Source organism: Lytechinus pictus, chromosome 9 (genome assembly GCF_037042905.1).
Source record: "Lytechinus pictus isolate F3 Inbred chromosome 9, Lp3.0, whole genome shotgun sequence".
Lineage (NCBI taxonomy): Eukaryota > Metazoa > Echinodermata > Echinoidea > Temnopleuroida > Toxopneustidae > Lytechinus > Lytechinus pictus.
In genome coordinates, this window is record NC_087253.1 from 22810362 (window position 1) to 22824723 (window position 14362).

The window sequence follows — 14362 nt, forward strand, 5'->3', positions numbered from 1 at the left end:
AATAATCATCAAATCACAAATGCCTATGTCAGTGAATTTGAAAGCCACCTTCATGGTTGATCTCAAATTACCTTTTTCTGCTCGTGCGCAGGCTTATTGGCAAACAATTACCACCATTCTGAGGTTGCAAGCGATGAAATTCCGTTAGCAGCCATTTTCTCCTAGGAGAAACATGCTCCGGGTTCATTTGTTTAGAACCAGGCCGCCACGATACCATGGCAACTGACGTCATCGCTTCGGTACTCTCTTGTTATGAGGACATTTACCCAGAGGATTTGAGAAGTGTGCAATTGATGAGAGGCTGTTCTCGTGGAAATAAACTCATGTACCTTTACATATACTAGTCTGGACATGGCTTCCTTTCATGTAGAAGCAATTGCACATGTTTTGTTCCTTGGCAACCAAGGAGTGTTCACACCGCGTCGCAGAACGTTTTTACGAACAGAGAAAATGTACTGTCAAACCCCCTTGATGGAAAAGAGCAACCAAGAAGTGTTTGTCGAATATTGGTGATTAAATACAGCAGTTAAATTTCGTGTTGGACTCTGGACAAACGACACATTTGAAATTTTTCGTAAGCTTCGAAACATAGGATGAAACTGCTGTTCCGGTTCACCAATTCTCGACAAAGACCTCTCAACTGTTCATTGTCATTTGACGGGCATTTTCAATACATTTACTGTGTTTTTTAATTCATTCTGCGTCGCAGAAGCGTGAAAATTTATATTATGGTATGAATGATGTGAAAAGTATCGCGACAGTATGATTAATTATTTCAATAGTTATATAATTTATCATAAGACTGCATGATCAGAATGATGCATTATGGGAAAGGATCCAGGAACTGTTTTTTTAATTTCATGGCTGGTACTGTTCAAGATGAATGTTGAAAACTGGCTTCGAATATGTTGTTTAGACAAATATTTTTACCTAACAAAAATGCATAACCCCTTATATCGAACATTAGCTGATTAGGGTAATTTTTACTTTAATTCTACCTTTTTTTTTTAGAGTGTATGAATTTGTCATTGTTTCTTTTTTTGTTATTTTACAGGTCGCTACATTTTTACTGGTTTGTAGTCGTTTGGAAACAGGATGCGGTAAGTCAGTATAATTTGAGTATAGATTGAGGGGTAGGAAAGTTTTTTTTTCTAAATCGGTGGACCTGAATAAATACAGGATACAGACAAAATGAAGTGAAGTTGAAAATAGATGACAAGGAAATAACTAAAGAAAATGGAGGATAAGGGGATATTGAAGGGTAAGGAAAAGAAGAAGAAGAGGAAGGAGGAGGATGATAAGAAGTAGAAAAACAACAATGAAAACAAAAGAAGAAGGAAAAAATATCCGCTATGACATCATGCATCATTTTGATTAAAGACGGATCAAGGATTTACCGGAGGGGGAATCTTACGAGCAAAAAAGTCAAATGTCACTACCGTTGGAAATCCTTTCAATTGGAGAAAAAATCTGACAAGCCAACATTTTTTCCAAAAAAAAAATAGGTTTAAAAAACCGACCACCTCCCTAATCTGCATCCTCATGTTCATGTTAAATGAGTTTCATTGCACTACACAATGTTGTAATGTTTTGTATATGTATATGTTTATTTCCATGTGTATTGCATGGAACATAATATAAAGCAACACGAATATATTTTGTTAATTTGTATTGAAATAATAGTCAATTGAATTTTATACATTGATTTATATGAATTTAAATTATCGTTACAGCTCAAGATGGCGAAGGCGCACATGGAGGCAATATTTATTACTATTACACGCTTGAGAATTGGAATTTCGACGATGCACAGACACACTGCCAAAGTTATACCAATGGTGGATTAGCGGAGCTTTCTACTGCAGATATCAAAACATTCGTAATTAACCTGATAACTGGCAGCCATAATATGTGGATTGGGTCTAAAAGGGTAAACATAATTGTTTTGTGTTTCTATATAACCGTTTAATCGCTTTAAAGAGCGATTATTTTTTATTAGCGGGGTGCTATTTTTCGTCAATACTTGTTCACCCGATGCTGAGGGCGTTGGTCATGGCGAAATGATAGACTGTTTGGAGGCCTTGATTCAGATTGGGGACGCTGCTTACGAGTGTGGGGAGGATCAGACGATGCAACACCTTCTGGTCTGCCCCCTCCTACCAGAGCCTCGCACTGCTGAAGATCTGGAGTCCTTTAACCTCAAAGACAGATCCTGTACCCTCCACTGGTCAGGTCTTGTGTAGTGACCCAACAAGAAGAAGAAGATTACAAATCTTGGACTTGTATTTTTAGTCTTGCCTCACTTAAAAAAAATGTTTCGTCGAAATGTTCTTCTAGGCGAGACTCGAATGTGCGTCCATGAAATCAATTGCAGGATTGGCATTCGTGAATGAGTGACACCAATCGAGCTGATCGATGGGTCGGAAATTCTTAGATAGCCTAACGTTTTTAATATTCATGAGGCGTAGTTTGACTAAATAAACCCTATTATATCGTCGTTCACACTGCCCTCTCGCGTCGGGTGCACAAGTACTGACAAAAAAAATCTATCGCGGGGCAGGGTCGTGACTTGAGACCAAGCTATTTCGTTCTCAACAATGATATACCATCGGTCGATTAGAAGTATATTATTTCATGTGGCCACTGGAGTATAGTTGGGAGGGGTGCTGGTGGGTACTTGTCCCCAAAAGTGTCACAGTCACGAAGAAAAAAAGAAGAGAATACACATGGAACGAAAAAGGGTGAAATATTACATTAGTTTCCTACTTCCGAGTATTATCAGAAGCATCCCCTCTTCTTATGAAGTGCTTAGACGAATGAGCAGTGGTAAAGACATTATTAAAGGATGCCACTTAACGACTGAGGAAAACAAAATACTTGTTTATACAACAAAATATGAACATAAATGCGTGAATATGCATTGCAAACCTTTTTTTATGTCTCTTGAATTTGTTTACCCCAGTTTATTTCTCTTATCATGTCTTTCTTTTCAGCTGTCTAATACATTTACATGGATCCATTCATTTACCGATACACCCGATTCAAGTGTTATAGGCGGTGGAAATGGTAAGTGAATAGTGAATATCATTCCTGACTACCCTTTAAGACTATGTAGTTCTAGAATATTATATAATGACTAATACACATAATGGTATTAGTAAGCATTATATGCATTTATTGTGGAAACGCGCGCCGTGGTGAAGCGGTTCTGGCTCTCGCCTTGTAATCAGATGGTCGTGTGTTCGAATCCCACCATGGCCTAGCGTCCTTTGGCAAGGCGTCAATCCACAATTTGCCACTCTCCACCCAGGTATGAAATGGGTATCCGGTAGAATGCGAAACTCTATGTAGTATGCCTAGCAAATGAGTCTTGGAACTCTTGTTGGAATGCTCCCCAGGGAGTGGAGAAGGTGCATACATTGTATGCGGGCATGCAAGGATCCGATGACCGGGGTAATAATATATCTGTAAAGCGCTTAGAGACGTCGTTCCGATGTGTAAAGCGCTATATAAATGCGGATTATTATTATTATTATTATATGAAGAAGGTATTTACATGTTTCAAGTTGTGAAAATGAGGAAAAGAGAGGGGGAATACAAAAGTAAGAAGTAGGGGGTGTCAAAAGGGAGGACTGCGTCGTGTAACTCTGGAATATACTCAACTGAGAAAAAATGACAATTTAGGTAGTCTTGGCCTGTTTCAAAATACCTCGGCGCCACCCTTGAGTTAATTATCCTTATTTCAAACCTATATGACTGGTCATTATGGCCGCTCATCACCGGTTATAAAAACACGCAAAATGAGCAAGCCCAAAGCTGATCATTCCTAAATTCATTTTAATGTTCTAATTAGTCTGGCGTGTCCAATCTACCAGATTGCTAATGACAATACAATGAAAATTATGATGTAATAAATAAGCAATTCCACTTTTGTGACATGCCTGGAAAGGCAATTCACGCACGCACACACGCATACTCCAACACACCCACCCCACCCCACCCTTACAAACATACTTACACATACACCAAGCCAATGAGAATCGTGTCGTCCAGTGGTAGAGCATTGGACTCATAATCGCAAGGTTGTGAGTTCGAATCCCAACTCTGCCATTGTCTCCACTTTGATAAAAAGGCCCGAGAGTGATATCTGTCGTCTATAATGTCAGCAACTATGACTGATTAACCTAGACGTAAAATGTTTCCTAGGTAATTGGTTATATACCAGCTTGGCGTTTACCAGCAAAATGCTGTCCTGCCGAGTTCCTGCGGGAGTTACCATAAACAGAAACAGAACAGAAACATTTCAGTTTCTGCTGTTTATATTCCAAAACAGCTATTACTTTTGACTTGATTTTGCCCAAGATAATAATTGCAATACCATAGTATTGCATGTATGCGGTGACACGACATTTGCTCCGGCCTTAATATCTCAGAGGACCTAGGGTTAGAATTAGGATTGCAATAAAGTGTTTGGTTTAGAATATTGTACAGATAACGATTATAATTTATTTAGTTTTGAAGGTTATGTTTTATGTTTTGCCTAATGTGCAGATTTTCGATCGGGGCCATCGTCACCAGAGCAAATGTCATGGATCTTTTATGTAACACCTGCATATAATGTTGTTTTCTGATTTAAACAAGTCGATGATATAATTCTATGACTGCTATATCATTATTGAAGAATATTTATATTTTTATACCAGGTAAAGATTGTGTATACTACAGGAACTCGGGACAGTGGAAGGCCGCCCGATGCACCGACAAATACGGAGCAATCTGCTCAAGACCTGACAGTGAGTAATTTAATTTCAATCTGGATTTTTTAAAAACATTTTCATTTCATAATCATTATTTTTTTACCATGAGACATGTTAGAGCATTGAACCCATTTGCTATATTTTGTATCGTGTAAATTTTGATCCGGGGATGGGGGGGGGGGGTAACAAAAATAATCTTTGGCACTGACTGTCGACTCATATAGAGGATGGACGGTCCGACAAAAAAAAAAACCCATCTTACTATTTTTTTTCAATGTCAATGCCATCAATACCGTAATAATTGATACAGATTCAGCTGAGACAACTGGAGATACTACTACAGCTGCAATACCTACAACTACGGTTCCAACGTCTGAAATGTTATCCACTACCACAAATCAAGTAACTGCTACTATGGAATCAACGTCGGGACTTATGTCCGCAACCACAACTCAGGAAATTGCGGTATCTCCAACAAAGCCCAGCACTCTAGTTCAAACGTCCGAAATCGATTCTACCACCACCGTTCAAGTAACAACAGTATCTACAACAACGCCTACCACTGCAGCTGCAACATCCGAACTGGATTCTAGAACCACGACTCGGGAAACTACGGTATCTTGGACAACGCCTACCACTGCAGCTGCAACATCCGAACTGGATTCCAGAACCACGACTCGGGAAACTACGGTCTCTTCGACAACGCCTACCACTGCAGTTGCAACAACTGAACTCGACATCAATACCACGATTCAAACAACGCCTACCACTCTAGATTACACAACAACGAACCAAGTAACTACAGTATCAACAACAACACCTATTCCTGTAGTTGCAACATCTGAAACCGACTCGACAACCACAACTGAAGCAAGTACTGTATCTTCAACAACGCTGCCGACCACTTTTGATTCAACAGCTATTGCTGAAACATATACAACACCCGCAACAACGCCCTCTCTTCCTGGGCAAACTCCTCATTCTACAAACCCACCAGTTGTATCACCAACCCTACCTCAAACTCTCCATCTTGCGTCCCTGACGTCAGTGCCTTTAACAAACACTCCAGAAGTGAGATTTCAACCCTCAACAACTCTGCAGCAGGCGATGGGTGAGTTTTTAGCCAGCGTATCTACAAAATTAGCTGTTGTCGCCCTTTGCTTTGCAACAATTGGGCTTCATTGAGAACCAAATGCTATAATGCTCTTAATTCTTTTTCTTCGCAGAGTTCTACAGACGTCTCAAAGCTATCCTGTTGTCACCTGGTTACAGCCCGATAGACCGCGGGTCCGATAGACCGCGGGTCCGATAGTCCGCGGGTCCGATAGACCGCGGGTCCGATAGACCGCGGGTCCGATAGACCGCGGGTCCGATAGACCGCGGGTCCGATAGTCCGCGGGTCCGATAGACCGCGGGTCCGATAGTCCGCGGGTCCGATAGACCGCAGCGGGTCCGATAGTCCGCGGGTCCGATAGACCGCAGGTCCGATAGTTAATAAAATTATGATCAGGATATAGTGAGATCCAATGCCATCAAGAGGTCAAAAGGCCAATGATACGAGTCCATGGGATTCTATAACGATGACCCAAAGGACACTGAATCGCCCCCTGACATCTACTTCAAGGAATATATTATCCCCATATTTTTATCGTCAGGGACTGTTACCCCCCCCCCGGAAATTTACCCTCTAGACGCCATACGGAGCCTCTAAAATGCCATCGACTTGACGACATGGCGAGGTACTTTATCTTGCCATGTCGACTAAATAAGCTTATTATGTCTGCAAGGCGCGATACGTTACCCTGCCAAGTCAGTCCACTTATAAAAAGTTATATATATATCAACACGGGCGAGATATTTTATCTTGCCAAGTCGACTTAAAGAAGTTACATGTCAACATTGCGATATATCGGGATTCTCGCCGGGACTTGTACACTTCATATCTCGCCATGTGAGGAGGAGCCGTGGTGTAGTGGTTCTGACTCTCGCCTTGTAAACAGAGGGTCGTGTGTTCGAATCCCACTGCGGTCTGGCGTCCTTTGGCAAGGCGTTAATCCACACTTTGCCACTCTCGACCCAGGTGCTAAATGGGTACCCGGTAGGATGTGAAAGTCATTGTAGCTTGTCCAGTACTGTGTGCGCCTCACCGGCGACTGACTGGAATACTCCCCAGGGAGTGGAGGATGTGCACACATTGTGTGCGGGAATAACTGATTGAATCCGATGACCGGGGTAATGATATATCTGTAAAGCGCTTAGACACGTCGTTCCGATGTATTAAGCGCTATATAAAAAACGGATTATTATTATTATTATTATGTGGACATATCGACTTGACAAGATAGAATATATCGCTATGTCGAAATGATAAGCGTATTAATTACTTAGGCGGCGGAAGCGGGGGGGGGGGGGGACCTTCCCCCCTAAATTTGAGGTGGGGGACGGTCCCCCTAGATTTTTAGTTGAAAACCTTTTTTTGCTTGTCAATTTGTTTTCTACTTCCCCCTTTAAATTTAGGTGGACTCCCCCTAAAATCTTGTTGTTCCCCCCCCTAATTTTGGTTGATAACCTTTTTTTTTTCTTGTCAAAAAATGTTGGTGGTCCTTCCTATAAATTTTGGTTGATTTGCTTGTCAATTTTTTTACCTGTGTCCATCCCAAAATTTCAGGTGGACCCCCCTAAATTTGTTTGCCTTCCGCCGCCAATGATTAATTAAGACATGGCAAGATAAAGTACCACGCCATGTCGTCACGTTGATGGCATTTTCAAGGCTCCGTACTAGGGGTAATTATCCGGGGTAATTGTCTGGAGGGTAAATTTCCGGGGGGGGGGGGGGGTATCAGTCCCCGGCGGTAAAAATATGGGGATAATATTTTCCTTGAAGTAGTTGTCAGGGGGTGATTGCCCTAATTGGGTTATTGTTATAGAACCCAGGCGCGGATCCAGGATCTCGTGGGGAGGGAGGGTGGCCAAATTTGACCTGATTTTTGGCGCCCATATGTGTACTTTTCGAAAAATGACGCCCACTCCCCCCCCCCCGGCCAGGCTAACTTAAGTGCCTTAAATGGATTTTGAATTATCTTATAATCACATTAAAAAAAAAAGACCACTTTTTCATGTGTTCTTGGGGGGGGGGGGGTTCAATTTGGTTTAACTTCTAACCAGAGTAGGCCCTACTAGAATATTGTGTGAATGGGAGCTGTAGTTTCTGTACTGTTTTGTTAGAATACCCTTCAATAATATTAATGATAACCTCTTGGGAATAATGCAATCTCGAAGCAATCGAATAATTCTCCTCATCAGTGGCGTATTTATTCAGCATGGGTGCACGGGGGGGGGGGGGGTGGCGAGGGCACCAAGTAAAAAAAAATGAAATGGGGGGGGGTAGACGTCAAAGAAAATCTGAGATTTCATTTTTAAAAACAAATTGAGGTATCTCACAAGGCCTAAATAAATAATAAGAACGCGAAGCGCGATCTGTTTTTTAAATAGATTGTTCATGTATTATATCCTGAAAGCATAAGTCAGGGACGGACTGAGCTTCCGCCAATAGGGTGAGGGGCCATTTTTTTACCCATATTTTCCCCGATCGGCCGCTCAAAGTTGATTTTTTTGTTTTGTTTCTTTGAAGGGGTTGTACCATTGCCGTAATGAGCCAACAATTTCGAGGGGGCTCGATATGGTGTATCGCATAAAATTAATAAGAAGTTGCCAGTGAGCGAAGCGAGCAAGCAAATATGCTGACATTTTTATTACAAAAAATAAGGTTGTGATAGATTTTGACATAATATTTGGAAAATAATATTATATTTCATCCTAATCCCTTTCCTTTTCTCTCTATATTTTCTTAGTCTTGATTCTCTCTTTTTTTTTTTTTTTTTTTTTTTTGGGGGGGGGGGGACAAAATGCCCATGTCCTAACAGTCATTTCCTAGCTTTATTTTATAAGCAACATAAATGTGTAATAATCTCTCAAGCCTTATGCTTTCTAAAAATGAAATTTCGTGTATTTTGTCCTGAAAATTGAACATTTTGGGCAATAATTGTGAACCTGAACAGGACGCGTATGTAACTAGATAATAATAATAATAATATAGGGTATTTATACTGCGCACATATCAACCTTGTTAGGTGCTCAAGGCGCTCCTATATTACCTGGCTAAGCTAGGCGTTCACAGCGCACAGATAATTACCACGAGCGCGAAGCGCGAGCAGAAATGTTAAATATTCGTTCTGGCCTGGTCGAAAAGGGACCTGTTAAGGATGTTTTGCAGTTAGCCATTAAGACGATACATATTTCAACGATTAAATAATGCGAGCGCGAATCGCGAGCTGAACATTTATGATATTCCAACCTAAAAAGATGAGATTTCAAATCCCCCAATGGGACATTCGATTCATGTTTGTCAATCATGAAAAAGGATGGGTAATTTTTGGTATCTTCCTACAATAATAATAATGCGCGCGCAAAGCGCGAGCAGAAATTTTTTGATATTCTGCTTCGAAACTGGATAATTTTAGCACGTTTTGAATAAGATCAAGCCTTGTATCTAAAAGACATGCGTTCGTGTGTTTTAGAGTTAGACAGAATCCTGGCAATCTGAATACATTTCATTTTTCATCGTAAAAATCAATAATGCGAGCGCAGATCCCGAGCTGAAAATAATATTTTAAATTCCGATATGAAAAGGGTCAATTTAAGCACTGTTTACAGCACTGTGTATATAGGGAAATTTGATAGCACTATATAAATAATGCGAGCGCGAAGCGCGAGCTGATATTTTATTATTTATTTGACCTAGATCGAGACATTTTAGGCCTAAGGACATTTTGTCATCATATAAGAATGATGACTATCTTCTATTTCTTTTCATAAAATTTGTTGATATTTATTTCTGAAAAAGGGACAATTAAGTTATTATGAATTCATTAAAATTTTATTTCATATTTATTAATATGTTAAGCCTAATGAGTGTGTGAAATTTGTTGACAGTGCATGAGGCCTGAAAACTGGATATTTTAAGTATTTTTGTAATCATGAATAGGATTCATTGGTTGATATATTTTTAGCAAATAATGCAAGCGCAAATTGCGATCCGGAATTTTTTAATGGGGGGATTTAAGTAGTTTGTTATAGAATTAATAGGTATACATAACTCACCAATCAAAATGCGAGCGCACAGCGCTAGCTCATAGGCCTTTATTATTTTTTTTACAATCGAGACACCTGAAAAAGTATATTTACAGAATCTTATGTGAAATATAAAAAGACAATAGGTAGGCCTACTTGGCAAATAGTGCGAGCGCACAAAATGTTGCAAATGTTGATTCAAACCATAAAACGGACATTTTCCAGAGCACTTACAAAAATTAAATTGGCAAAAAAAAAAAAATGAAAGATCGCTTTTGGGGGGAATTTAAGTAGTTTTTTATAGAATTAATATATAGGTGTACATAACTCACCAAAATGCGAGAGCAAAGTGTTAGCGCAGGCCCTCATTTTTTTTAGAATCGAGACACCTGAGAAGGAATATTTAGATAATCTTATATGACATACAAAAAGGCAATAGGTAGGCCTACATAGCAAATAATGCGAGCGCACAAAATGTTGCAAATGTTGATTCACACCATAAAACGGACATTTTCCAGAGCACTTTAAAACATAAATTGGTAAATAAAACAAAATAATGAAAGATCGATGTCCGAGCTGAATTATTTTTTATATATTGATATCAAAACTTGATATTTTAAACTACATATCAGCCTATTGAGCAAGATATGTATCTCATCGAACAGGCAATGCGAGCGCGATGCGCGAGCGAAACTTTAATATAGTGACATTAAATATTTTTAAAAATTGTTTTCCAAGTCTTCTCCTGACCTTATTTTATTCACTCGTCTTCCTCCTTTTATGTTTCGTCTTCTTTTTTCTCCTTTCTTTCCCCGTTTTTCACAATTTATTTGCTCTGTCAATAGGGGGAAGGTTGCCCTCGGGCCGCCTCGATCCGCCAATGTTAGTAGTTGTAATGATGAACTCGATGCATATCTATTAAGAAATGAATGCGACCGCGAAGGGCTAGCTGAAAACTTTTATAATGATGAAATGAAAAATACATTTTCAGTTGTCAGGTTAGAATATCAAATATTTTCAGCTTGTGCTTCTCGTTCGCATAAAAAACTGTAAGGTCGGGATGCGTATATAACTAAACAATTTATTGAACATGCCAGCGCGAAGCGCGAGCTCAATTTTTTTATATACTGACTTAAGAAGGACTAAGGTATAATTCCTATTCTAATTGCTTGTCCTTTTTCTCTTTCTTTTTTCTGTTTCCTACCCCTTTTTGCGCCACCATGGGGGGGGGGGGGGCAAAATCTTTGCCCCCTGGATCGGCCTATGTATGTTGACTTGAAAAACACTAACACTTACATGTGGGATTGAAGCAGAGGATGCATACCTCATTAATCAAATATTGCGAGCGCCTAGCGCGAGCTGAATTTGATAATAACCCTTTTTTGTGACCCTGAACAGGGTATCTATCTCGCTAAACAGACTTAAAACTCGAAAACATTGTTTTTTCTGTTATCGTAAAAACGGGATATTTTAATTCAGCCGCATTAATTAAAGTTTTTGGGGCAGGACATAAATTTTACTATAAACAGGCAATACGAGCAATGTTACGCCCCGGTCGAAAATGAATTTGCATGAAGCCCTCTAAGTTCAAGGTCAATTTGGCGCCCTCGGTTGAACATAAACTTGGCGTCCCCATGTGAAACATAACTTTGCCTTCCCTCCCACTCTCAGAAACATGTATTTGTCGCATTATGGTCAAAATTCAAATTAGCGCTCCCCTAGTTCGAACATTAATTTAATGCCCCGCTGGATCGAACATCAATTCGGCGCCCCATAGTTCGAACGTCATTTTGGCGCCATCAAATCAGGTCAACATCTCCCTCATCCGTTTCCCATCTCCTTTTCTTTCTTTTTTCTTTCTCTTATCCTCATTCCCCTTCCTTCCTTCCTTTTATCTTTCTTTCTCTCTTTCTTTCTTTCCCCCATCTTTTCTTTCCCCCTTTTCTTCTCTTTATCTTTTCGTTCCCTCTTTTCCTCTCTCTTTTCTCGTTTTTCCTCTCTTCCCCCATTACTCTATCTTTTTTCTTCTATTTTCCTCTCTTCCTCTCTCTCTCTCTTTTCTTATCTTTCTCTCTCTTTCAATATTATTCTCTTCCTTCCTCTTTTTTCTTATTTTCCCCCTTTTCCTTACTCTGTTCTTTTCTTTTCTTTCTTTTCCCTCTTCCACTTTTTTCTCTTTCCCCCTTCACTTCGCCCTTTTTCTTTTTATTTCCTTTCCCCCTTTTTTCTCTTTTAATCTTTTTTTTCTTTTCTCCCTCCCTCCCTTCCTCCCTCTCTCTCTTTCTTCTCTTCTTTTCCCCTCTTCCTCTCTCTCTCTTTTTTCTTATCTTTCTTCCCATATTCCTCTCTATTTAAATATTCTTCTCTTCCTTCCTCTTTTTTTTTTCTTTTTCCTCCTTTTCCTTTCTCCTTTCTTTTCTTCTCTTCCTTTTCCCTCCTCTTTTTTCCCTCTTCTTTCCCCTTTTCTTCTCCTTTTTTTCTTTGTCTTTCCTTTCCCCTTTTTCTTCTCTTTTTTTTCTTCTCTTCCTTTCTCCTTACTCTCTTTTCTATTCTCTTCTTTTCCCATCCTCCTCTTTCTTTTTTTATTCTCTCCCTTTTCCCCTCTTCCCCCCTCTTTTTTGAGCTGGAGGGGTGAGGCAGTTCCCACTCGGCCCCCCATGGATCCGCACCTGATAAAACCCCATGGCCTCGTATCATTTGACCTTTTGACCTCTCGATGACATTTGATATATCTGATCATAATTTTACACACACTGCGGACTATCGGACCCGCGGTCTATCGGACCCGCGGACTATCGGACCCGCGGTCTATCGGACCCGCGGTCTAACGGACCCGCGGTCTATCGGACCCGCGGTCTATCGGGATGTCCCCTGTCACCTTTTCCCCCTTTTTTTTTCTAATGCCGCAAATCTCCGCTGAACATTACCCTTTCTCGTCTTTCATTTATTTTATATATTATGAACTTGAGGTGGATTTAATAAAATGTTTTGTGTATACTAGTATGTAAATCATAAATCATTCCTTGAATGCACTGAGCGCCAGTGGTGGTAGCTCGAGCTAAAGCCGGGGTAATAATAGCAGCGCTTTGTATCCTCTGGCAAAAAGCGCTTTATAAATCCAGCTATTATTATTATTATTATGTAAGTATGTGTGTCACTTTACAGATAATTAACAACAAAAAATATTCAGATAGTTCTTTTGTTCCTCGTGAGGTATTATAATAACTATAGAATGATTATCATCTTTGAAGTGATATTGAGTTTTATTCCGCAGACGGGATGACCAGTCATTTATTATATTTCGTAGTTTTCGTACAATTCCATTAACCCTGCTTTCAGACACACCAATTTGTAGTATACGTATACGTCGTATGGATATACTATAAGTGAATATATACCACCATTTGGGATAAATAAGACGCAATGGTCTCTCCGCTTTGCAAGTCCACGAGCACAGGTCACGTCTACGAGTGGACGTGTAAATCGAAAAGTTACTTTTATGTGTTACACTGTATCAATATAGCTTAGAAGCGGCAAACCTTCGTATATAGACACGTCGTATACGATGCGTGGTATATCCTGACGAGATCTCTCTCGAAACTGAAAATCCCGGTTATATTTGACAATGTATCAAGAAATGAGCATTTTGAAGTCGTAAAATCCGTCAAATATCGAATTATCGATACATATATACTGATACACCGTATATCGATACGAAATCTCTTCGAAGCTGCAAGTAGGATGTATGATTTTGTTTATCTATTAATGTGAAAGTAAGCGATCGCTCATGGATTTTATTGGATGTTGTACTTGAAATCAACTTATATGTCATGTATGTGAAGCAGTTCACCTTCCCTTACGTTATGCTGACTTTGACTCTGTAATTAAAACAAATACTTGTTATGTTCCTGTTGTTGTTTGTTATTGTTTTCTTTGTATCACTTTTTATTGGTATTTTCTTTTTACGTATGTGTATGTACTTACAATCACAACCGAGGATTTACTGGCACACAAACTTCAAATTTAAGACTGAGGATACACAAAGAATATAGGACGTCCTCGGTTTCCGGACCACTTCAAATGCCCCCAAACCACAAAAACTTTACCCTTATTCATTTTTGTGCCAAAATGCACGTTTTTCAGGTAAAATGATACTTTTACTGGGTATATTTTACCCAGCGGTGCATTGAAATCTGCACATGAAATATGCATATTGCCCAATACAGGACAAACTCTTAGCCAACAACATGCTTATTCCCCTTTTACCCAATATTGGGAAAATATTTTTTGTAGAGGACGTGCTTTTGCACAACTGTACTGTCAACATCTCCTCAATTCAGAATGATATGATATGTCCTCGGTTGTATAGTAAAATTTAAAAAAATACATGGTCCTCTATTGACTAGAGACAGGCCTCTTTTGACACAAAGGGCTTCACTATGCAGTTATCTACTTTTATCTTCAAAATGTCATCG

At 39.6% G+C, this 14362-nt stretch overlaps 1 protein-coding gene across 1 annotated transcript in view; it reads left to right on the plus strand.

Moving 5' to 3' along the window:
* The first annotated feature begins 215 nt into the window (after positions 1-215).
* The window catches only part of LOC129268559 (adhesion G protein-coupled receptor L3-like), a 36361-nt gene continuing 22214 nt past the window's right edge, over positions 216-14362 (plus strand). The window contains exons 1-5 of the mRNA XM_064104414.1: positions 216-239; positions 1055-1100; positions 1734-1930; positions 2994-3066; positions 4704-4793. Coding sequence (XP_063960484.1) covers positions 216-239; positions 1055-1100; positions 1734-1930; positions 2994-3066; positions 4704-4793 — 430 coding nt within the window. The remainder of the gene's footprint in view (positions 240-1054; positions 1101-1733; positions 1931-2993; positions 3067-4703; positions 4794-14362) is intronic.